Source organism: Thermobia domestica, chromosome 13, assembly GCF_964235325.1.
Source record: "Thermobia domestica chromosome 13, izTheDome1.hap1.1, whole genome shotgun sequence".
Taxonomy (NCBI): domain Eukaryota; kingdom Metazoa; phylum Arthropoda; class Insecta; order Zygentoma; family Lepismatidae; genus Thermobia; species Thermobia domestica.
In genome coordinates, this window is record NC_137466.1 from 19,778,739 (window position 1) to 19,805,816 (window position 27,078).

The 27,078-nt window shown below is 34.3% G+C and overlaps 1 protein-coding gene across 4 annotated transcripts in view; it reads right to left on the reverse strand.

Moving 5' to 3' along the window:
- Window positions 1-2,672: 2,672 nt before the first annotated feature.
- The window catches only part of LOC145668041 (chymotrypsin-like protease CTRL-1), a 501,380-nt gene continuing 476,974 nt past the window's right edge, over window positions 2,673-27,078 (reverse strand). For all 4 annotated transcript variants that reach the window (XM_081735518.1, XM_081735516.1, XM_081735517.1 and 1 more), the window contains 2 exons: window positions 15,016-15,173; window positions 2,673-4,463 (listed from right to left, as the gene is read on the reverse strand). In XM_081735518.1, the coding sequence (XP_081591644.1) occupies window positions 4,305-4,463; window positions 15,016-15,173 (317 nt within the window). In that variant the 3' untranslated portion in view covers window positions 2,673-4,304. The remainder of the gene's footprint in view (window positions 4,464-15,015; window positions 15,174-27,078) is intronic.

The window sequence follows — 27,078 nt, forward strand, 5'->3', positions numbered from 1 at the left end:
AATAATAATAATAATAATAATAATAATAATAATAATAATAATAATAATAATAATAATAATAATAATAATAATAATAATAATATCTGTGATAGATATTCTTGTTTGGGAATGTAAGACATTTCTCTAAAAAATCGAGAATTCATTCAATACCCGAATTTCTCGTCAGCGCTATTCCCATTAAGTGATTGGACTGTTGAGTAAGATAGTGCAACAATAGATGATAATCATTCTTGAGACTTATTCTCCTACAAGCACAAATATTGGCTCTTTTCGTTGGTCACTATAATCTAGAAAATTACATGTGCTAAGACACTTTAATTTGTGGATTTAGTGGCCATGCGTAACGTAATCCCTAACGCTCTTGCCTTCGGTGCGTTGTCTTTTCAAGTCAGTCTTTTCAAGTCAGCCATCTTTACTGAAGTTTTACTGGAATTTTCTCATTTACATCAGGCAAATGCCGGGATGGCGCACTCAAAAAATATATATTTTCCATCTCAAAATACTTTTGGCAACATTGTACGCGCCTAAATGTAAGAGCTTCAGAGAAAATACTGCAAGAGTGGTGACATATTGCTTATAGCTTTATGTATTTACCTTCCAGCTAGTCCTTTTGTATCCCTTCTTCTCTGCCCCTTGCTGTGTTTGCGAAAATACTGTTTTCCATTTTTGCATTGGATTTGTCATATTGAATTATTAAAGAACTAGCTTCTTCAACTGGTTATAAAGTATATTAATACGAAAAAATATGTCTAATTAACGAATGATATGAAGTAATATTCTCTTTTTGTATGATTGAAGAAATGGATGCTTTCGAGTTTCGTATTTTCATAATCCTGGATGCAATCCTCGTTAAAAACTTTAATTTCCTTTCCCTTAATTTTCCTCTCTTTCTTATTCACATAAGGCAACTAGTGGCTTAACCGAAGTTAGTTAATCAAACGGAATATATGCTGTTTCCTCTTCATTACCTCCAGGAAACATACATACACAGACAAAATCGACCCGTAGAAGCTTGTACTGGATATGCCATGGAGCGTAAATAAATGACTACGGTTTTCGCTTTGGAAGTGGAAGACTCATTTTGGACTCAAGGCTTAGACAGAAGTATATTCATGGCTTAACGCTTACCTCTGGTGCGTGGAGTCCCTGATTCGATCGCAGGCCAAGTACCTTTGTGTGTCCGTGGATTTTCTCGGGGTAATCCCGTTTCCTCTCACATTCTCATTAATTTAATTGAATCTCTACAATTGGAAATACGCCAGACGTCTGGGCTGGCAACGGTTGGTGGTGTGTGTTAGAGCAACGCCCTACTACGTGAGGAAGACTAACACATCAGTGTGGAGTGAGCAGACGGTGGTGTGTAAAATGAGCGACTTCTCTAATTTCCAATGCCATGTGGTAAACCTGAAAACCTATTTATCGATGAGGCGGGACCACACATCTCTCAATTAAAGGGAATCTGGTAAACTTGAAAAACTCAGTAACAACAATGTTGGGGGTCGATGTGATGATGATACATTACTCAACTAAACGCTGTCTGTTACAACTAGAAACCCCAATAAAACAGCGTTTGAATTCATGTGCTGACCAGATATCACTTAACTAGGAGCATGTGGTGGGACCAGATATCCAGTAACAATGTGTGGACAACACATTTCTCAACTAAAAACCGTCTGGTAGAGCTAGAAATATCAGTAACAATTGCGTTGGGGTCGATGTGTTAGCCATATATTACTCATCTGAAAAACGTCTGTCAGACAGAAATTCAGTTACAACTGCATTGCAGTCAATTGCTGACCATACGTCACCCAACTTAAACCATCTTGGAAGGCCTAGAAAGTCCGTAACAATCGTGTTCTCACCGAAGTGCAACCTGGTTGGCCTAGAAATCCAGTAAAAATCCACTTGAGAGTCGATGTACTCACCACACATCATCAGTTTTCTTATAAATATTTTAAAAATATAACAAAAGCTGCCCTTTCCTCCCTTCGCACTTTTACTTAAGTAGTGCTTTTGTGTAGTGTTCTCAGGCAGAAAATATCTTTAGACATGCTTAAAGAAACTACTTGTGCCTTAAAACCCTTCTCACTTCTTGGCCTTTTATGAATATGTGATTGACGCTTAAGCATGGTTTTCGTGTGCTGGGCAAGAGAGGAAGGAGAGAGAAAGTCGCCTGCGCAGGAGCGGCATTACCAATAGCAGCTTTATTATTCTGATCAGATATGTATGCTTAGGCCGAAGGGAAAATTCCAAATTCCACCAATATATCTAATAAAAAGATCCCAGGTCGCTTCCTTCTGTCCTTCCCCATTCCTTTGTTCGTTCTCTATTTTTCCTGTAGTGTAATCCCCAAGGGACGTCATTCCTCAATTGTGAAGGGTTAAAATGGCCATACATGCATAAAGTTCATAAATACGTATAATTTCTTATTTTCTGGATCCTGATATATTTTAATATTGATTTAAAGGGAAAAAAAGTTTAGATTTGATATTTAGTGAATCGACAGGAACGACAATGTTGCATAATACTTGGCATTCGTAGAAAATGCAACACACTTTTCAGCTAGTCCATTCGAAATGCCACAAATAATAATTTATTATTGTATCAAAACACTTGACTTAATTCAATATTTTAAAAAAGCAATGAAGGAAATTAATATAAATAACTCGAAATTGAATTTTCTACATGGCTTTTTATTTTGTATTATAATTGTTTCCAAAAAATAATTCAAAGGAAGTTTCCTAGTTTTTAGTATCAAAATTGCAAATATTACTTATATATACACACATCTTATTATTCTAGTCAGTTAATTACATTTCAACCATTTATTGAATGGATTAAGATTTAAAATTGGCTCTTTTGTTCATTTTATATCTCCTTCTGAACATGTTTATAGTAACTACGCTGTAATATTCAACATTCTATACATAAAAAGGTATCCTATTATTGTTTGTTATTGTCTAATAGACAGAACGTAATACTGTAATGTAAAACTTCAACTTTGGATTAATTTATTCGCAATATTTCTGAAAGCGTTTCATATAAAGCATTTTTTTTATATAATCTCAATATTAAAAAAAATATTTAATTTTAACAGTGGGTCTTTCATATGCTAATAAAACACAAACACTTTTTGAAATGTTAGCACAAATGTATATTTTAATATGCAATTGGTATAATCTAATAAACTCCATAGTGTAAACTCATTATTCCTACATAAAAGCCAAATTAAAGGAATGAACTTCTATAATACTTGGATATTATTATATCAAAAATTTAGACTGGTAATGTAAAACTGCTTTCACTCTCATTCTTTGACAAAAGTATCAAAATATTAAAAATGTTTAGATAGATTTTTCATCTCAAAAGTTTACGCAATTATTTCTTTACTTTCATGGTATATTTGTAGAATATAATTTGGATTTATAATTATATTAATATTAACGAAATAATAGTAATGCTTGATATGCTAAATAAAGTTCAAAAGATATATATGTACATTTTCGTAATACTCTTCATTAACTAGTTGACTATGTAGTTTACTATATATTCTTGGAAAATAAATCTTAGATTTTTTACATTTTTAATTCTTACAAAAAATGTGAATCCTATAAATTATTCATCCATTTATTTTTAGTCATTTTTGGAAAAACGTCTTCGTAGTAGTTTTTATCTACAGGTGTTGTATTTTCATTTTAATTTTTGACTTCTTAGTACTCATTTACAAAATCGAGACAATTAACTTATTCGTCTTTTTAAGTTAAAACAAGTCATCTATAAAAGCATAGAGTATTAACAATAATCGTAAAGGGTGTTATACTTGAGAACAAAGAGCTTGAGATCTTACATTCAAAATAACTGAATTTATGACTCTTACTTTTCTTCATTCTCTCTTCATCGTTAAACTTACATCATGTAGACGGAAGTCAGTCACTATATCTCACTATCTTAGTGTTCTTACAACACATAAGAAAATATTCATACATCTTTCAATGTACATATTACTCGCCTTCTCATACACATATACACACAACAACCACTGGAATATTCGTGAGACTGCAACATGTTTTTAGCATCATTTGGAACTGGCCACTACAGTGCTTCGTAAGAAGTTCTGCTACCAGCTGATACAGTTTTTACACTTGTACTCCGTGAGTTTGAAGCACATATTTCACTTTCATAACGTAGGAAATGATTTATTAAAAAAATTATTACATACTGGAAACACAGCCATTGTGCAGGATAGAGGTGAATGTATTATTTTTGTTCTTCTTTAACTCTGAATACAGAGCTAACAGAGGTCACTAGGAATTTACAACGTACGAAATCCAATCCACTGTATGTGCTACCCTATGATATATGCCAGGCTGACCAACTTGTGCACAAGAATATCCCGCAGAAACAATACCTATAAGATACCACCGTCCGGCTTTTTCCAACATTAGAGGTCCTCCTGAGTCACCCTACGAAGAAAAACATACAGTGTAGAACATATCTTAATAACACGTATATTTATTTATATTTATTTATATTTACTTATTTGACTTATTACCCAAATCTATCAAAGTGTACCGATAATGTTGATTTCCACAGTAGAAACATATGATGTAAATTGTTCCTTTCCGTTGATTGTTCGTTCTCACCAATATGAATCTTGCATTCAGTCCTTTATATGGAAAACTTTGGCAAATTTATTTGCAATATCATTAAGTTACTAATACACTATATAGTTACCTACATGAACTGCAGCTTAGATAACACTGAGTATGGAAGTCTTACAGAAGATGACATTGCAATGTTACTTTGAAGGAAAATGAAATGAATCAAAAATATAAAAGAACACGAAAAAAGAAAGACACTAATATAATGGCATGAAGGTAGTAAAACAAAAAAAAAAACAAAAACAAAAAATGCTATAAATATTAAACTATGTCGAAATTAATCTACTCCTCCTTGGTACATAAATATTTGTAATCAAAATTTTAGCTCTAAATATAAAGTTTAAAATAATTTGCATAGTTCATAGGTTATCTTCCCACGGCAAATTGTATGTGGTGTTTTCTCGTTAAACAGACTTAGAAACAATTACCATCAACTTCAGAATACGATATGGTGACGATGACATAGATAAACTTAAAATTATCAGGTTACAAGTTCTAGATTTTTCTATCAATGACCATAGAATATGAGTAATAATTACAATCCTAAGGTTCAACAAATTTTAAACTAAAATTGTAAAACACTTGACTTGGCTTGTTTCTTTACAGGCATTTTCCGTTCCTGAGTTCAAAACCTTCTTCAGAACATCGTCAAAGTGGTTGTCAGCCTTCTAGAATGTCTGTACTTCCGTCTTATTGTGGGTTATAGAAGAAAAATCTTGTCTAAGATCGATGACATATTCCCGCGCTGGATGGCAATGCTGGTACGTTGGAAAAGGAATGCAGTGGCTCGGGGATCACCAGTTTTGATCGCTATCCGATGATCAACTTCATTAATGAAATTAGATCCGTCGTTACTTCAAGACACACTGTTTTTTATTGCTACTGTTACAAACCAATATTTGTCCAATAGGTCTTTTGTTTGATTCCCTGTAAGAGGCGACGAGACCTGCCTGAATTGAAGAATGGGGTATGTTGGAAGGAGCAAACGTATCGGAACATGTGAAATCCTAGACTAGTGCTTTTCCTCTTTTCCACGGTACCAAGGTCATGCCGTCAGGCCTTTTACGATCAGAGCGGCAACAACCATTCGGTTCTTTTATTGAAAGAACTCCCGCTGATACGATGGCTCTACAAATGATGTTCATATTATGATGTGATTGTCTTCCTGCACTTTTTTTTTTTTTTAATGTAAGATCATGTAATCCTTTATTATCAACATATCCGTTGCAAGCAGGTCAGTAGTGAGGCTCACAAATATTAGCACCTAAGCACAGAGTAGAGACCTGCATGGGCCGGGCTTGGGCGGGCCGACTCTGTTATTTCTTTGGGCCGGGCCGGGTTTGGGCTGGCCGACACTGATTTCTCTTCAGGTGGGGCCGGGCTGGGGCCGATCAATTGCAATTCTTTAATAATTACTGACTTTCGTTAAACGATAATTGGAATAAAGCCAAACGTTGAAGAAGTGTGTCCGTGAAAAAAGTTACAAAGAATGCAATAGCTATTTACAGTTTGTGTTGCTTAGCGGCTCCACTTTCACTATAGAGAATTGCGGTAAATTGAGCTCTGACCTTGACCTTCACTGAACTCAAAATATAAAAAGAAGGGGTGGGAATGTTTTGCCTGTCTCTAAACAATATTGCCATCTTCACTTTATGCTAAAAATAAATTAAGTTAGATTTTTGTTACAGGGAATGGAGTTTTTGTTCTCTCGATGACAGGCAAAGTTCTAGGAGGCAATGGTACCATTCGGGAGGCAAGCGTCAGGTTGTGAACCAAAGTTTAGAAAATGTTTCTGAGGGTAGGTCAAATTTAGTACTAAATTTTGAGAAAGATTCGGGCTCGAACTAATTTTTTAAAAAAATTATCGGGCCGGGGTCGGGCCAAAAACTTAAAATTTATCGGACCCGGGCCGGGCTTGGGCCAAGAATTTTGAAAAACTTATCGGGCCGGGCTCGGGCCGAAAATCTCCAAAACTTTTTGGGCCCGGGCTGGGGCGGGCCTAGGTACGTTCGGGCTGGATTGGGCTCGGGCCGAAAAATTCGGCCCGTGCAGGTCTCTAACGCAGAGCTGTAGCAACACGAAAGTTCTCATTAGAAAGGCGTAGGACGAATGTATGAAAAGGTACGGTTTAAAGCCATGCTTTGTTTTTGGAAGAGGAGACATTGTCGTCTGGGTTATTATATAAACGAAGCTTGACTATAGATTCATCCCAAACAGACTGGATATGTCTTTTGTCGTTAGGTGGGGCATCCATTTCAACCAGACTAGTCCATTTATCGATGCATTCTTGTACATCTCGAATCGAGTCTAAGTCAACCTCCTGTTCAAGAAGAGATCCAATTAGTTCTCGTGAGCCATAGAATGATGCGAGGAAAGAAGGTATGGTGATATCAATGGCTCAACGAATCCCAAGGCGTCCATTCTCAACTGGTAAGGAAGCTTGTAACCATAAACTGTCTTTCAAAGAACAGTTTAGAATGGATTCCAGTCCTGTTGTAAGAGTGTGGTCGAATTCGTCAAGTAATTTATCATCCTGCCAAGAAGGGGAGCCACGGAGGAAATATAGTAATCTTGGAAGTAAGAGTGAAGCTGGTCGTAAATAGTAAGCGAAGTGTGCAGAAATTTTTGATAATTGAGAAAAAAGAATTCTAACTTTGATATCTTGTCCAATAAAATTTTGCTCCTTGATTCGGCAGAGATGGCAGCGCCTAAAAGTTCCACATTGGTAGGTAAGAGTTTGATATCAGGTGCTATCATACTTCGTTAAATATTTCATCAAGTTCATGAACTTCATCGTCTCTGGCGCTCAGGAAACTCACTTCACATTTGGAATAGTTAAGAAACAATCCAATAGATGGAGCTTCTAGACGAATTTTATTGAGAGTGCGTAGTACTACGTCGATATTTCCAGCTATGGTACCGTCATCTAAGTACCAAATATTTAAATCTGTGTAAATAAATTATATTTTCTGTTATGTATACAAACTTTCAATATAGCAGAACAAAATATGGTATTATAGAACTGAATTTACAAAGCTCTTGACCATCCATATCTTCTATAACAATGTAGCAGTAGATTTAGTAGTTGTAATTTCAACAAGTCCTCGCTAATACATAGCTTAAAGCAGTATGGCTAACTTTACCAATATTCATCATAGTTCCAGAACAGTTTAATATACCAAAGTGTTGTAAACGGTATTATAAGCTTCACAGTCATTGTAAATAGTCCATGAGACTGGTTATGATACTTATCTAAGAACTTTTTCGAAATAAAAAGAAACCTTTGAAGAAAGTAAAGCTTTCTATTTCTTGTGATTCTATTCCTATATATTAGAAATAGATCATATCATGGTCATAGTATTCGATATTAAGGTATTTCCGAAGTCCATTGACACATCCCTCTCACTTTTTTGCTACTATAGTAGGGGCTTACAAAATTTGGATGTTTACGGATTTATGTGATATTGTAGCGTCCTTAGTTTGTAAGACTGAATAATAAATGTAGTTTTGTAAGTTTTCGTTTAACACGTAAATTTGAAATACGTACCTGACCTAGTACCATTGAAAAAATTAAAGTTTATGCTGGGTTGGCAACACTGTTAGTAAAGCGGTATAACGAAGTGTGTTAGACACTGACTGTATATTGATATTGGACGCTACAAAATTTCATCGAACTTATGTACTAGTTTAAAAGTTGCAAGGGCGTTACAAGAAAAATGGTCCACCCTCTATATAAACTCAACAAATACGATCAATAAAACTGTCCCTGACTTTCTCCTTGTCAGCGCCGTGTAGTGTGGTTCTTTTCAAGCGTTTTAACAGTAACTGCATCATCTGCCTTGTGTGATAGTGAGATTGCGAGCATTGAAATGAAGTTGTGTTTCGTTCTTGTGATGATGATGTGACATTACAAAATAAAGATTTTTGCAAGAGCAGCGTGTGTGCAACAAATTCTGTTTAAACTGGGCAAGACTTATGTTGCAGAGAGTGTACCGGGAAGAATGTATGAGCCCAGTATTGTGAGTGACTTCGGCGTTTCAAAGCAGGAAAACGTTTATCGAAAATGAGGCAAAACTTGGGTGTTCATCAAAATCAGTGATGACGTGCATTTTCAGAAAGTGCGCCATGCTGTACGGAAAAATCGTCCTTTGACTGTTCTCGAAAGAACTCAGGAAGCAGAAATTAGTAAATCATTCTGTTCTGTGATCTTAGTTTTAAAAAATGAAAAATCTTTCGATTTAACATTTCACGATTATGCCCTTTAGGCTAAGGCATAAGATAAGTGAATAATGATAAAATAATCGGTGGAATGAGAATGTCGAAGAAAACAGGAAAACCCATGGATACGATGTTGTCCACCACAAACTTACTTGGCCGGGAATTCAACCAGGGACCTCACGCAATAGAGATAAGCACCCTACCACTGATCCACCGTGCTCCCATTAGTTGCTTCAAAATTTGTTTCATGGGTGCTAACAAATGAACAAAACTACACATGTGTGGAAATCTGTGAAGGTCTTTTGAATTATGGAAATGAAGACGATAACTTCTCCACATGAAAACATCATAACAGGTTATGAAACTTAGATCTGCGATGCTTATTGTTTTGTTTGATTTTGTGGTGTTGTTCATTGTAAACAAGTCTCACATAGTCAAACGATCAACAAGGAGTATTATTTAGAAATTATGACGAGTTTGAAGGAGCCTGTGAGGGAAGAAGAAACCGAAAGCCTGGAAAAATAGAATATGGATGCTGTACCATGACAATGTTTTGAGAAAGTTAAGGAGTTTTTTAGAAAGACCAACACAACTGCTTTACCCACTATCCTATTCGCTTTATTTGATGCTCGCAGATTCTTCCCTTGTCCAATTTGAAATTTACCCTGAAAGCTCACTGTTTCCAATCTGTAGAAGAGATTAAAAAATCACTACAAAATCCCCAGCCTATTCTAGCGGAAAACGCACTTGGAACGCGTATTAATAGTAGATGGAGCTATTTTGAAGGAGATAGATCTGAAAAATTTCCAAAAATGGTAAGTACTATTATATTCAGATATTCTTTCTGGATTACCTTGAAACGCCCTTATAACTCTAATCTTGTACATTGTTTGACATACTCTACAAAACTACCAGATTGACAGTGTTTCTAACTCAACATAAAGTTATATTTTTTTCAAATTCAAGTTACTATAGATTTCAAATTTACATATTAAACGAACATTTTCAAAACCAAACACTATGCGGTGTTACTAACTAAGGATATAATGTGACAAACATTTTAATGTAAATTTTGGACACCTTGAACAGTCATAATGTATCTGAGATGAAAGTGCAATGTATATGCGATGTACCTTAGAGTCGAATACTATTATCATGATACGACATATTTCGAATAAACAGGAGCAAAGTTACAAGGGAATGAAAATTTGACTCTTTTGAAAACGGTTTATTTCAAAAATGCATACATATACAAGCAAATATGCGATATGTGCAAAAATCACATATACATGGTTTTCAATAGACGCGAAACACCATAATACGGTTTACAGCATTTTGAAGGCTGAGAATAGAAATGAAAGATTGGTTTGTTGTAAGGACCTGTCAATGTGCCAGAACGCTGATTATGATAGTAAGGTTATAGTCATGATCATCATAAATACGTATAATTTGTTGTCTTCCTCACGACACACAGTAACGTGCTTTCTTTGGGTAAAAGAATTGGGATTATTTATGCGTTGCATTGATACTTTATCAAAGTATACATATGAATATAATAAAGAATTGTTCTGATTTACAAAGTTTGGTTGAACGGATACCTGGAACGTATTGGAAATGGTGTACTTTAATATTATTGTTATTTCTAGTAGTAGTAGTAGTAGTAGTAGTAGTAGTAGTAGAAGAAGAAGAAGAAGAAGAAGAAGAAGAAGGAAAAGTAGAAAATTATGAACAATTCCACAATTGTTAGGAAACAATAACGTTTGTTCTTGATCAGTCACATTTTTTTCCATACTAAGGATGTGCCTTATGCATTCAATCAATTGTTTGCTAAACACGTTATGTTTCCGGATTGTACGAATCCAGGTTGATACGGCTGACGTAAATTTGTGTTGTTGGTATTTCACCTATGGAGAAAGTCGTCTCAACTCTCAGAGAAATTGAATATTTTTCATGTTAATGTACATCAGAAATATCAATATTACAAATTATTAAAAAATCTTAATTAACTCAGCGGGAATCGAATCCAGAATCCCAAACTTCGGAAACACGGTTAAGCAACTACTCTAAAATAGCTCTGTTAAGTAAGAGGAAGAAAGACTAGATGGGAAGTGTATTTAGCAAATTGCACACTTTTTATGATAACGATGCTGAAATAATGACGAAACACACTGATTTCGGTCATGATAAAATACTAAAGTGTTATGTAGACAAAATAATTCAGAAAATTCAAATTTAAATTGAAAACAAAAAGACATACAAACACGCAAGGGCATGAAGGAGAAAATTTTCTTTAGAGGGATTCGAACTCTTAATCTGCACTTCTCTTGACTGGAATCTGGTGTTTCAGACCACTTTTTGTTTTCTGTTTTTTTTTTTAAGTTAACTGATTCACTAAACCTATTCTAGTAGCTTGTCTCTATTTTTCACTCGGTTATACTCGTTTTACTGTTATTTAAATTAACCTTGAACGACTGAGACACGAACACAGACACAGCGAAGACATTTAAAATTCCAATCAATCTCCTACCAGAAGTCGAACCCGGGATACCATTGGACTATTTGTGAATGGCAAATGATAGAACTTAAAGAAATATATGTTGTAGTAGGACGATGAGAGGCAAATATTCCAATAGAAATAATACTTATATCAAATAGAAAATGCCAAGAGAAAGCAACTACTAATACGTAAAGTTTACTTCCATATTATTATTATTATTATTATTATTATTATTATTATTATTATTAGTAGTAGTAGTAGTAGTAGTAGTAGTAGTAGTAGTAGTAGTAGTAGTTGCTTTTCTAATGGTTGGTGTTGTTGAAATATGTGTGGTAGCAGTAGTGTTAGTTGATGTTATTGCAGCATTTAGATAAAAGGAATTTTAACGCCCTGCTTGAGCATCGAGGCTATATGTTACGTGAGACTACGGTTTAACAATACTTTTTCAGGTATTTCTTTATAATTATATGCTTTCACAAGGCACTAATATACATTGTAGCTGTCGTGTTAATGTTTTATCTAGTCTCTTTGATAATGTGGGAATAAAAATCTGAAAAGCAAGCATGTCTAACAGTTGGGCCATGAAGCCGTGATGTGTGGCTCGCGCCATCGAACGTGCGATTTATACATATTTTCTGTTTATTAAGTTATTTTATGGCATTTTTGTGAAACGTATAATATGAAAAATTATAATGTAAACAAACTGAAGTGGCAGCTAATCGCTTTCACATTTCGAAGAAAGCTAAAATAGTTTTGAAATAGTAATAATATTTACCAAGAAAAAAGTAAACGTTAAAGAACAAGGAGTAAAGGAGTAAGGTTTCAAATTCATTTTTAACATGTAGAGTATATTTACAACTACAAAACTTTAGTTTTGGCATCTAACTTTTACAAAAGCGTAGACAAGTTTTTAAAAATGGATTTTGTAAAGGAAATTCCTTTTACTGTTTCTCATTGTGGCCCGTAACATGATGCCCACATGCTCAAGTGGCCCGATGGGGTCTAAAACGTTGTACATTCCTGACCTAGAGAGAGGCCATATTGTTTACTTTTTATTGTTTATAAAAAAACAGTTGTAGTTTTTTATTCATCATTAACGTGTTCTCTCAAAACTATTAAGAGAAAACCATGGAGAATCGCAATTTCATTCAAAAGTGAAACAGCAGATCCACAATTATTTAACCTAAAGATATATATATATATATATATATATATATATATATATATATATATATATATATATATATATCGGAACCATTCCAAAATATGTAAGTGTAATTTGAAAAGCGTAAATCCTGTGTCTGTTTTCACTAAACCGAATCAAATTATGGTTAAGTTTCTCCGTCAAGTCCTTGTGTGTTTGTGTGTTTTTTTCGTTTTCAATTTAAATTTGAATTCTATGAAGTATTATTTCTACATAACACTTTAGTATTTTATCGTGATCGAAATTAGAGTGTTAATGTCGTTATTACAATATTGGAATCTTAAAAGTGAGCAATTTGCTAAATACACTTTACATCGAGACGTTGTATTACCTTCTAAAGCTTTAGGCATACAAGTATTTGTGCTACGTAATATTCTTTTCGTTTTTAAGACAAAATACTTTATTCATTACTTTTTCTATATAAAAGAGGATTATTTTATTTGATTACATTTTACCACTTATAAGTTTCTTACACTCGTATACACAAGTTCTTCGTCAACAAAATGCAGATTATTTAAAAATAAATCGTTGACAGGTTTCAAACTCATCCTAAATTAGACATTGCATGCAAGTATGTAACCATACTGACCACACCGCGAAAGTACTTTGAAATCTCTCTTAAGTTTTTCTGTTACCGTCAATGTGGTCATCTACTTTCTACAAATTTGGATCATGTATCATCGAGTATGTAACTTTCTTACATCCATTATTTTATTTTTGTTTCTCATGACCACAGGTGAAAATAGAAGGGGACGGCGAATCCCTAGTAAAAGTTCAAGAAAGAAAAAAGTATAGAAGAACCCGACGAGACTGTACCTATAATGACAGTCCCCATTTCCACACCTGTTTATGACTGTTCTCTACATGCTAGTTGTATATCTGTTTGGTTCAGCATCTAGATACAGCCTACTCCTTTGATATACTACGCATGTTACTCATTGTGACAGAACATAGGGAAAACGCATTTTCATAGGCAAGTCTGTGGGAACTGGGAAGAGTCTGGGATGAATGTTATGTACTCTGAAAAGCCATCTAAGGTATTATGTGCAGAACGAAACTGTGACTCTGTTTTTCATTCAACTTAACGTCCGACAGTTGTTTCCTTTGAGCAAAAGGAGACGAATATTTAATAAAATAAATGATTACGGGAGAATCTCGATAAAACCCACGGACACGATGTTGTCCACCAGAAACTCGATCGAACCAGAAACTCGTAGCACCAGAGCTGATGGCTCTACCCCCGAACCACCAGTGGCATCCGAACCATATGTGTAGTATATACCCTTACATATAATGTATGATAAATAAAATATAGTACAATGCAGCTCTGGTTTGGACTTAGCTTACATATCTAGTTTGAGTTCTATTTTCGTTCAATTATATGAGCATTTTCTCGAATTCTTAAAATACACGTAGAAATAAGAAGAATTTTTTACTGGTAAACGATTCAAAAAGATCTGCAAGCAAAATTTAAAGTAATGATTAGTTTTATCATGGTGTGTACAGTCATACAAATGGCTACGTGCCAGTTATATATTTATTTGGTTGAGCATCTAAATATAGTCTACTCCTTTTATGTACTAATGTATGTTACTCACTGTGATAGAATATAGGGAAAATGCATTGGTACATATACGTTTTCAGGTGCATATATGTTACCTTTTAAATCATGTAATCAAAAATCCAAGGCCGATGGTATGGTCCTGTAATTGAACTTTGTTGAAGGCGGGAAACGGCTTATACTCTATATTTTGGAGTAACAGCGGTTATATAAATGATGTGTTACTATTGCAAAAGAAGGCTGTTGGAATAATTAGTGGTGTGTTCTTCAATGAACATTGTAAGCCACTATTTGTTCAACTAGAGATAATGAATGTAATTAATCTTTGCATTTACTTAGTATTAATCTACACAAAACAGAATGTTCCAACTATGTTATATAGACCAGATATAGAAGTTCGAGCAAACTAATTGATACACCTTATAGTAGATCATCTAAAGTCAAAGACAGTTATGTTATTGCTGGTATAATATTTATGAATATGTTACCAACTTATGTGCACTATTTGCCTATTGATAAATTTAAAGCTAAGGTGTATAAAGGACTAGTGGCATTGTCTTTTTATAATAGTACCGAATTTTTTAAAGTTCAAAAATTATTTGTCCCCTGGCGATAATTTTGAATATGTAATGTAATGTAGTATATATATATATATATATATATATATATATATATATATATATATATATATATATATTGATATTGTCCATTGTCTAACCATAGACTTAACTACATTAAAAATATTCTATATTCTATTGCATAATGACGCAAAACACAAAACTGACTCAAATGTAATTATAGCTCATATTTTTTTAACACTGTGAACTTACTCTAACCTCGTTTGTAATACGTAATATTTTTAAAATGGTCGTACCTGGCAGGAATCTTTCCCTCCCCCTCTGTAACCTGCACACATCATTTCTTCGTAAATGATCACATTTATACCCTTTGACCTGTGCCATCTCTCGCACAGACGGTTGTCGATTACAGGAACGTCAACAGCTTGTAAAGTCTTTGGTCGCAAACGAGAACCTGTTAAAATTAAATCATAAATATTATTTACTTCTTTTCGCAAGTATTTTACTTCTTATATAATTGGGAAATATGGACAAGAATCGATGTTATCTAATATATATACTTTGCTATAAACGAAATTACATTGAAATTAATTCAGATTCTTTTTAACTATATTGCTCGCTATCAATATCAATAGTAAAATATATAATAAGTAAGTAAATCCAATATTTTAATAAATAACTGCTTAAAATGATAGGAGCATATTGTTGTATTAAATTTTTTTTAATTAAATTATTTTTATTATTGTTTTTTTTTTAAATGGTTAATATTATACATTTGCATCAAACAGTAATTTACAGCAATATATGATTGTAAAAATATGTAAATAAGTTTCGGAAATATAGCGTATAGTATGTAGTATTTAGAAACAATGGATAACAATATAATATATATGTAAAATTTCTCTGAACAGTTGATATATTATTTTTATTATTCTATTGTTCGCTTGTTTCTGTTGCACTAGAGAAGAAACACCTCCTCCAGTTCCTTTCCAGGTGGCAACGTACCAAGAACTGACGAAACGTTGCCACGTTGGACCGCAATGGATATACGTTGGAATAAGAAGGATGTTGAACGAACATTTCCAGAAACGATAGATATGCGTCTGCCTACCTCTCTGATAAAATCAAGGCTTCTAGAACCCCATGCTCCACTGGTCTCGATAGCTATTGGAGCAAATATAAATTTATCGAGGAGATTATTGTATTTCCTTTCCTTTTCTGCCTCTCTACGTCTAGCAACTTCTCCAGCATTCACAACGGTCAACGGCAGGCTTGAATGGGCGAATGTGTCCGAACATGTAAAATCCCATACTAGAGATTTGCCTCTCATCCAAGGTATTAATGTCATGCCATCAGGTCGTTTACCATCGGAACGACAACAGCCTGACGGTTCATGAATCGAAGGAATTCCTGCCGTCGTGAGGGCTCGCAAAATGATGTCATTAACAGATGAATGTCTGGTGTTTCTGCCTATGCTCTTCATGCATGAGAGGCCATGCAGGCCGCGTTGGGTAACTTGATCCCCGCAAGCTGGACAGCGATGTGGCTCACAAACAGCTGAACCTAGTCTTAGGGCTACTGCGATTCGAAAGGTTTCATTAGACATGTGAAGACCTAATTGGGGAGAAGGTAACGCATTTAACCATGCACCAGCATGGGGAGATGACGCAGCAAGAAGTCTAGCTTTATCCTCTGGAGCAGCAACGGATTGTAAAAAAAGTTTATGGAAATGTACTGCTATTGGTGTGTACCAAGATGCCTGAGAACCTCTTTTGCTGATTTCTGGAAGGTCCGTATCTGTTATATTCATCCATTTGGTAGAGCCTTCTTCAACTATCCCATCTGGGTCCAGGTGGTAGCCTTGAGGAAGGAGAGCCTCGATTAAACGAAGGGATCCGTGGTAGGACGCTAAAAAGGTAGGAATCGCCATATCAACGGTTCGTCGAATACCAAGGCCTCCTAATCCAACAGGTAAGGATGACTGCATCCAAGATTCGTCACTCAAGGAGCAGTTCAAAATTGACTCCAGACCCATTTTGAGGATATGATCATATTTCTTCAGCAGTGGAGTCTTATTCCAAGATGGAAAGCACCGTAGAAAGTAGTTTAGGCGAGGGATTGACAATGAAGCACGTAGAAGGAAAAAAGCTCCGTGTGCTGAAATCGAGTGAAGACGAGATAGAAAATATTCTAATTTGGATATTTTGGTTGATAGCACAGTTGTAAATGCTTCCTTTGTGAGAGCAGAACCCAGAAGACAAGCATCCTGTTTGCTTAGGAGACGTATTCCTGGTGCAACTTCTCCAAATCTTCTGAATAATTGTTCGGATGTGACTTCATCTGATCCAAGAAAACCAACTTCGCATTTTGAGAAATTCAAATGTAAGCCCAGATCTGACGCTTTCTCATTTATATGTGTTAACGTTGAAAGGACTGCCTCAGGTGTGTCAGCAATAGTCCCATCATCCAAATACCAGATGTTTAGTTCAGTATTAATCGAATTTACTAAAGAATGTATTGTTATGGCAAAAAGTGCTGGGCCCAAGGGATCACCTTGTTGTACTCCTCTCTGGGATGAAATAGTGTCTTGGCCTAAGAATAGGTTACTGGGTTGAGCGTAACACTGGTGAACATATGGGTATATTGCGGGAAAATATTTCAATACCTCAGTAAGCATGGAGTCCCGGCGAAGTTCATTAAAAGCGTTGCGAAAATCCAGCTTTACGATAGCCTTTGGAGCTCTGTGTGTGGAGGAGAAATATATCCTGGTTGCATGAACGGCTGCTTCGACTCCGTTGGGAATACAAACTCCAAGTTGATGGGGAGACAAAATGTTCTTAACAGGCTCTCGTATTCTGAAGCATATAATTTTGGCTGATATTCTGCGCCAAATATTCCCTATGGCGATAGGTCTGATTCCACCACACTTCTTTTTAAGAGCGATAAGTCTGGCTCCGAAAAACAAAGGTCGAACTTCTAAGGGTATTTTTCCCGAAATAATGAGATTCAACAGATCACAAAGTGATTTTAATAGCTTTTCCTTCGATTCGAGTATTTGGCAAGATAAAAGATCTTTGAGAATCGAAGGGCGAAGACCATCTAGACCTCCCGAGCTGCCAGATGGAAAAGAATGTATAGCATATAGTTGTATTAAATTATATTATTACATTTACATTAAAATGTCATGCAAATAATGCTGATATTTTACATTGTTATATATACTGTACTGCACCAGAATGAGATAAACAAATAGAAAAGACAGGATCACCAAATTTCTTTTTTTAGTTTTTTGTAAATAGCACAATAACATCAACAGATGCAATCTCCGTAGCTCGTCAAGAGTAAGACTATACATGGCTTTGGATTGATTATTTTAACAAATCCAATCCTCATTTTAATTTTAACAATTTTAACAAATTTGAAGGCCTCAGTAAATAGAAAAAATAAATAAATAAAAATAAAAAAGTACAACAATGACTATATATATGTCTGTTAAAAGAATTTAAACTTTTTCAAAACAATGACTATATATATGACGGTTAAAGAATTTAAACTTTGTCATAACAATATTTATATATATGTCTGTATTTTCATTTATTTTCGATAGTGTCTGAAGAAGGATATGCTAGATATCCGAAACAGTTACAAATTATAATTTAAAATAAAGTGAATCAGTGTCTCTTTCGTCAAGAGGTCAAATATTCTGTAGGTCCATGATTTTCATTTAAAATTACAGTCTTGTAGGACTGATAGGGTTTGAATAAATCATTGAATTGCTTCTCGAAAGCAGAGAATTGATCGTATGATATTGAAATTTCAAGCATATGAAGGGAGTCGACATACCGGTCAATCATCGGATAATCAGTAATATGAAAGTTATCATGTTGTCGTGGAATATACACTCCGTTATGCTAGTTTTGGCAATGCATAGAGTGTTTAATGTAATTTCTACATTTGATTGCTCTTTAAATCCTAAATGATTGTTCAATTGTGTGAAAGCAGCTCCATCACAGCCTCATCAATTCAATCACAAATCATCATTACAATTAAAGTCAAGTTTCACTAAACATTTATTAAACAGCTCTTTTGCACATTGGTGGCTCCAGAGCTCTACAAGACAGAAGTCACGCCGGAAGTGGCGGCGAAACCAAATGCAGTCCCTCTTCTGCAAAATAACACTTACACAGGAGTTGGTGGCAATTTCTAAATTCTGTTGGGAGGCACGAATATTACAGGAACAATGACAACGAATTCGCCATTAAATAATATCAGGATTTGGTTTGCATACGGAATTATTGAACTTACCTTTAAATACTGTACGCAGAACAAGCTATGGAAAACAATTTATGTTGCTAACACTGTTCAACCTATTTTTCATTAATTTTAATTTTTCAGTCAAGATTAATATTAATTAATTAAGCCAAGTTTAACTTAATATTTTGAATTCAGTCAAGATAACATTAATTATTTTACTTACATTTTAAGCGGTGACATGGGGATACTTATACTCAAAGGAAACTTCTTGAATACTTACTATAATAAAACATTCCTAAAAATTACGCAAAGAAAATGTATACACACAAGCAGAAACCAAAGATAATTGTATGGTTAAAGAAACATACCGAAAGAAAGACAGAATTAGCAGTAGTAGTAACGCAAGAGCCATTAAATCCACAATTTGAATTGTATCATGCGAATTACGAACGCAGATAGAAATGGGAAAAGTAACGGAATTCGACAAACTAATACAGTGCTCGAAAAATAACAGTAGTTAAAACTGAAATAAATTATACAACACGTATAAATGAGAAAGTAAATCTTGCATTGCTTTTAGGAGGCACAAAATAAATGACCACTTCCAGTCACTAATGACATGAATAACTACTTTACAAACATTGAAGTAAAATAAAATTGGAAGTAAGCACACAATTCAAACTAAAATATATACACAAAACCAGTAGTGCCTTGTGAAGTTGCTAAAATAATTTTTAAGCAAAGTATAATATCCATAAGTTCTCACGACATTCCAATGGTTATTCTGAAGAAAATGTCCGTTCATATCAAAGAATTACTAACATGCCGTATCTTACACATGTAACTCTTTTCTTTTCTGCAGGACAATTTCTGGGAAGAAATAATGTTAGCTAGAATTAAACTAGTCCGTTAAAAAGACGACAAACATACAGTAGGTAACTATAGGCCTACACCTATACTTTCACCTTTCTCAAAAATTATTGAAACAGCAATGTGAAATCATCTACTACCCTACGTTAAAAAATAAAATATAACAGATATTGCGCAAAATAAATTCCCACGTAATAAATCAAGTGAAAGGCAAATATATAACTGCCGCAATTATATTTGGGAGGTTTAGATAATTTTAAAAAATTGTTTCGGCATATTCCTAGACTTAACAAAAGCATTTGGTCTTGTTTCACATAAAATTCTTGAAAAACAATAACATTGGCATAAGGGGAATTGTGAATAAATAGTTTCAAAACTACTCAAAAGCTAGAAGTCTAGTTGTGGTAATTGATTAAACCAATCAGCAAGGTGCAACACTAATTACACTTCAGACGTAAAGTCCAATAAGATACGAAATTCCGCAAGGTCCTATTCCAGTTCTCTTTATTATTCTTATGAACAACCTTCCAGCTTATATAAAAACTGTAAAACCAACAATGTTTGCTGATGGCACAAGTTTAGCCATTACTGAATACACCGATAAGGAAATGTAGACTAGTACCAGACAAGATATAGAAGAATTACTTAAAATAACAAATTAAACATTCATAAAACAATAGTAATAAACTTTCATCATTCGCGAAACATAATAATCCAACCATACACATTAAGAATAAAGGTATAAAAATGCCAATGAAACTTAATTTCTAGGACAATTCAATTAGTTTAAATGAGCACATCAGTACACTGCAAAAGAAACTTTATGTATGGTTTTATTAAAGTGTGAATATTTCATTCCATTAAGATAATTTATTCAATTAACATAATTTATCATGCTCAGTTTGAGATGCTACTTACATATGGGGTACTACACTGAGGAAATATAATGCAAAGTAAGACAATATTCAAAATTCAAAAAAGAGTAATACGAACAATGAAAGTACCAAATCAAAAGTATCAGGTAAAAGAATATTTAGTGAGCTTAAGGTTCTCTTACTACGTGTGCTTACATATTACGAACAGCAATTTTCTCAAATAAACATCTCAAACCGACACTTACATGCATAAACGGAATTTTGCTTTTCCTATATATAATACAACAGTCCACCAAAAAGATCTAAAAGTTACAGGAATATTGATTAACAATAAATTACCTAACAGTATAAGAGACTCAAAGTCACATAAAAATTTCAAACATGGACTAACAAATTGCCTCCTGAAACATCGTTTCTATTCTGTTTCGGAATATTTTGAAAGTATACAAGATAAAAACTTGTAAAGCTAGAACGTATTAGTAGTATGACTGTATATAATTTTATTTATAGTCTTGTGTATATAAAACCGACTGGTTAGCTTTATGTAAACTCACTGAATTAAGCTGTAATAGTAATAAGGTGTTTCACATAGAAATCTATTGACATGTTCTATACGGAGTGTACAAATGTACAATATTGTGGTCACGTAAACGCTAAATAAATAAACTAATGTTCTTTATACGAATGACGAAATTTACTCTTGCAGATAAACCCTAATAGTTACCATTACATCGCTTTGAGAACACGTAGACATAAAAATAGCTTTGCTTTAATGACTAATTTAACTTATCCTACGTTAAACAAGGATACTTTGTTTAGATTTCTGTCTTCATTTTCGAATTAATCAGTTATATTTTAAATCAATATTTTGACATGTAGTAAAAGTAAAGCAAACCTAAGGAATATAACTCAGAAGGTTCGCTGATAGAACTCTATCCTCTGAAGTACAAGCTCGTAAGTACAACTTTCCACCCAAGTTCATATGGTAGTGAATTCATTCATTTATTTTCTACTTAATTAAATAAAAATAGCGTTGCTACCGTGAAATAGAGTGAAGTGGTATCACACTTACATTTTCCTTAAATTTTAATCTTGAATTTAAGTTATATTGGTTTCAATCATAGAGCCAATGAATCATTGAAAAAAAAATCTAATAATTCATGTATTTCTCAGTGTGGAGACTAAAATAATAAAGTTTAGCTCAAAAAATAAAGCACAATGGGTAAAAAAAGAAACCAAGATTTGAAAATTGAACCCATCGATATATCTCTTTTCAAAAAACTAAATTTTGGATACCTATGGTGAAAATATGAAAATAAAAATATGAAATATTTTTCACTTTTTATATTATAAATTACATTTTATGATTCTAAATATGTACTGGTACTTTGAATTTCCTCGTAAATCGTATTTAAAACAGTTGTATCTTTCTAATATGTATAACGTTGAAATAATTTGTATCCTGGATGCGTAGAGCTCACAATTTTACACAAATCAAATTTGGAAAATTGCTAGTATTCTTCTTTGGACAAATCAGCTCTTGCTTGTCTCTAAAAATTGGTCCTGTTTCTCACATTTAGCAGCCCATAAGTATATACATGACAGCAACAAAGGAAAAGGCAAAGAAAAGAGATCAGTCACAATAAAATACCTGAACAGTAATATTATCACAAAACAGAGAAGAAAGTACTTTCGCTAAATTATTCATCATGTAGATGAGCATACACGTTTAAAAAAACGAAGGACTTCCTGTGAAACGTTCAATAAAAGGAATCATGTATTTCTCAATCTCATATTCTTTGGGGGCAAACGTGATTTTTAAATATGTCCCATAATGTAGTAAATATTTATTCTTCCACTTCTTTCTCAAGGGAAAGGTTTAAGCGCCGAATCTCCCTTCGCAGTGCACTAACAAAAACATTCAATCTCTAACTATGACAATAATTCGGATTAAAAATATCCAGAATACGAATTTGGTATATCAAAAAGCTAGTTAGAAGTTTAAGATGCTTTTAACTGAAACTCACAGTAAAGTCCTAGAAGGGGAATAGTTTTTGCATCAAGAATGGCCTGAAACAATGGAAATATGTTGTGGTTATAATTATTCAGTTTTGTTTAGGAATACGCTATAAGAATAATTAAAGAGAGTAACCAAGGCCTAGAGCTGGATAGCACGCTCCAGGTTATGGCTTTTGCTGATGGTGTCAATCTAATAGGAGATGAAATGAAAAAATGAAATGAGTTTTACGTTCCACGGTTATGCCGGTTAGGCTAAAGGAGACGGTGATGATGAATAATGAATGAAATGGTGGAATGAAGAAAGTGGGACGAAACGGGAGAACCCCGAGGAAACCCATGCACACGGTGTTTGTCCTCCACAAAGTTCACTTGGCGCGGACTGGGATTGAACCCGGGACACCAAGCACCAGAGGTGAACGCTCTACCACTGAGCCACCGCGGCCCCAGAGATGAAATGAGCACGATAGAAGGAAATGCAGACGTTCTATTAAAAGTCTATAGGGATATGGACTTGGAAGTAAATGAGAAGGAAACCAAATAAATGGAAATTTCCCTGTAAGCATAAAACGCCAAATTAAAATATGAAGTAATACTTTTTCCAGTGGACACTTTCAAATATCTAGGAGTAACATTACAGATGAAAACCTTGTCCATGAAGAAATCAGCTGAGTCCAAGTGAATTCACTTCGAGCCTTATTGTCTTTACAAATCCTTTTGAAGAATTTGAAACTTAAAATATATGAAAGTAAAGAAGAAATATAGATTTTATTTTTCTTTTTTTTTTTTTTTATAATTTCTTAAATTGGCTCACAGTACCCTAGAATCGTATCCTATTAACACTTATTATACGCGTACCTAACTCTTTAATGTATACACTGAAAATTGATCGGTATACATATTTTGGTTATATGTGTAGTGAATTTCAATTCTAATATGCTGTGGCGAAAAACAATGGCGTATACTGGTTTGATGGCTTGGCTTACCACTAACCTTTATAGCACCTTTCCATTATTATTATTATTATTATTATTATTATTATTATTATTATTATTATTATTATTATTATTATTATTATTATTATTATTATTATTATTATTGGAGTACAGTTTCCTCGTCAAAATAAGAAAAAATCTTACAACACACTTTCCTTTTATCAAGTAGATAAATATGATTTTTTCTTCACTAGCAAGATTCATATTATCTTATTGTACTACGAAAAAACGATCGTACATTTCTGCCTTTATTTGTTCCATGAGGTATCCCTACATTTTTCTTTGGATAGGTAGTAACCCTACTCACCAGCGTGAATCGATGCTGTCCGATTAATAAGAAACGCTGAAATAGGCGATTAGCCAACGAAGGAGCCTCAGTCTGTAAGAACCTTCGCAACGAAACGCAAATAGTGAAACAAGTATTTATAACAGCTATGCCAACTATCGCAAAATACTATAATCCGCTTTTCATAAATAATATTGCCAAACTAAAAAAAAAAAAATCAATCAAAATTTTTAAAGCATCTAACGTGCAGAGCAACACACGCTTACCCGCAGACAGATAGCAGTGACTCTCTCAACACTAATTTTGGTATCATGAGTTTACAACAAAGAAGAACTCTATTTGATATGGTATTCCTTTATAAAATTTATAATGGTAAAGTTGTCTGTAACGAACTTCTTTCATCTTTTCATATTCATATTCCACCCCGAAACACACGACCAAATAACTTTAATATATTTTATTCCGGAAAACCAAGGTTAAATATACTCCAGAAGTCGCCAACATGGAGAATGAGTGCAACGTATAATAGTATAAGTAAAAAAAGTTAAAGAAATTTATTTAAGTTGGAAGATACAAACATATAAGAAGAAATATAGTAAAAGGAATTCCTAATACCGTATAGTACCTGTAAAAATAGTGTAAACAATGTATGAACACTGTAAATGGGTTCTAACCTGTTATGTTAAAATCCAATAAAATAAAACACAAAAGTTTCGTTGCGTTGATGCAAACCACTCCGGAACGAAGCTCAAGGTGCCCGAGACAACTCCCAAAGACCCCCAAAATGCCTTGTCATTTCTCGTACAATTTCCCTTTACTCTTCGCTCACGCCCAAGAAACCGATCTTTCTAGAGGCAACTGCTGTTATGGCTGCGAAATATTATTGTTCATACACTGTGGGCGGAGATGGAGTGAAAGGGAATGCGGTAATACGATTCTTGCTGTAGTAACTGGAGAGTGGTTACTGCTGCGTTGTCATATCGAAGACCTCTTAAGTTAGTGAGACATAAAGCGTGCACAGAATTTAGTGGATCATTGTAAATACATACAGTTCTCAGAATCTTGTATCATTGAAAGAAGATACTAAGGTATAAAATTATCAATATAATTTAGTTTATATTATAAAAACTTTACTTTGTAAAATTCTAGGGCTACCGCCGGTATTCTATGACCTTTGCATATCACATCGTCATTAACAAATCGTATATAATAACTTTCTTTAAGTAATAAATAAAAACTTGTGATTCTTATTGAAAATTTGGGTTGCGAGCGTAGTGAACAAGAAAATTTTTAACAAATGGTTTTCTTTGCAAATTGGCAACAATATTGATTTAATAAGGCACCAATTCTTTTACGAGGCGCCGCATCTTTACCCTTTTCCGATACTTTTTCTTTCTTTTTGCTCGTTTGGCGCCCCCTTGCTATCAACGCCCTGGACAACCTCTCCATTCGCCCCTAGCTACGGCTAGTTACTACGTGGGAGAGGGAAAAGAAGTACATGCTAACTCAGTGGTAATGTGCACTTATATAGCAAGAGGTCCCCTTAAGACCCACGATCAAGTGAGTTTGTGCTGAAGAACATTTTATCGATTGTTTTTTTTTCCTTATTTTTCTCGACAGATACTTCCATTTTTTGGCAAATACTTATTTCACAAATTCTTCCAAAATCATTAGGTATTTATTAATGTCTGTCACCTTTATACCACAGGTCATGACAGTGTGTCGTGAACCTGTTGAGATAATGATTTTATTTAAGTTTTTCCACTGCATCATGTTGTAGTTATGCAACCAAGCACAACACATCAAAAATCCTTCTCCATCTTGATTCTGTTCAAAACGTCAATGGTCTGTCAACGACTTTTTTCTTACTTTCTGGGACGTCGTTCTATCCATCATAAATCGGACTTACCTGTCCTAACGGAATATCCGGAGCAACCCACTTCCTGTGGGGACTCCCTTGCGCTGCCACTGAATGATTGACAATCATGTATTTTTGGAGAGAGCAGATTTCAAGCCTAAGGCAGGAACATACCGTCTTAGTTCAATAGCTAATAATTTTGGAGATATTTGCCTCCAAAGTTCACTTTCAACGGTTTTAAAAACAACACTAGCTCTAAAACTATTCATTTCTGACCACAGATCCATGTGAAGTTTTTTTTCCTTATTTTGATGTGAGAAATCACCTATTTCAGTTTGTTCGCCTAGTTCATTAATACCCTTTGTCTTTCTCTCTCTCTCTCTCTCTCTCTCTCTCTCTCTCTCTATATATATATATATATATATATATATATAGTGTCCCATAATTCCGTTTACATATGCCGTCTCGATAACTATTGAAGATACGAAAAAATTAGAAGAGAGCAATGTTATTGGAAAGTATGTATTTTCAATTTGAAATGTTGGAATTTTCGGAAGTGGAGCAACAGTTTGGGCTCCACATTGGTATAGCGCCCAGTGGTAAAGAAAAATGCAACATTGGCGCGTCTTTGTTGGAACAATGAAGGTAAGTGCGTATGGTTTGAAGTATCCTGGACCAAGGAGAATAGAATGGCGGCAACGTTGAATGAAGGATATGAAAAAGGGTCAGACGCAACGTCAATCAAAAGCAGTAGTGTCACCACCAGAAGAGAGGAGGCAGGTATGAAAAGTAAAGTGAATTGAATTTATTCACAGCAAAGTGGTATTACTTGTTTAGTGAAGTCAACGAGATCAGATAAGAGGACAAATCAAATAAGAAAGGGCGTAAGTACCAAAACTCAAAACCAAAGAAAAGTTGATAAACATGAGTTATCGCAATACAAGTTAAACGGGTACTGCGACCTTGTGGGTGCTTTAAAATAGAAGCAACAAGTTTTAAGCTATAAACTCCCTACAAATGTATTCTGCTTGGTACTAAGACAACTTTGAATGATACAATTCAATTCAATTTATAGCAACACTTAGATCCTGTCTCATTATTCAATTGTTGTCTCGTCTAGAAACGGAAGCACCAGTTTCCAGACGAGCTCAAATGAGACAGATTAATCTTGTACCCAGCTGCTGGTGGAAGGGTAGGTGCCTGCC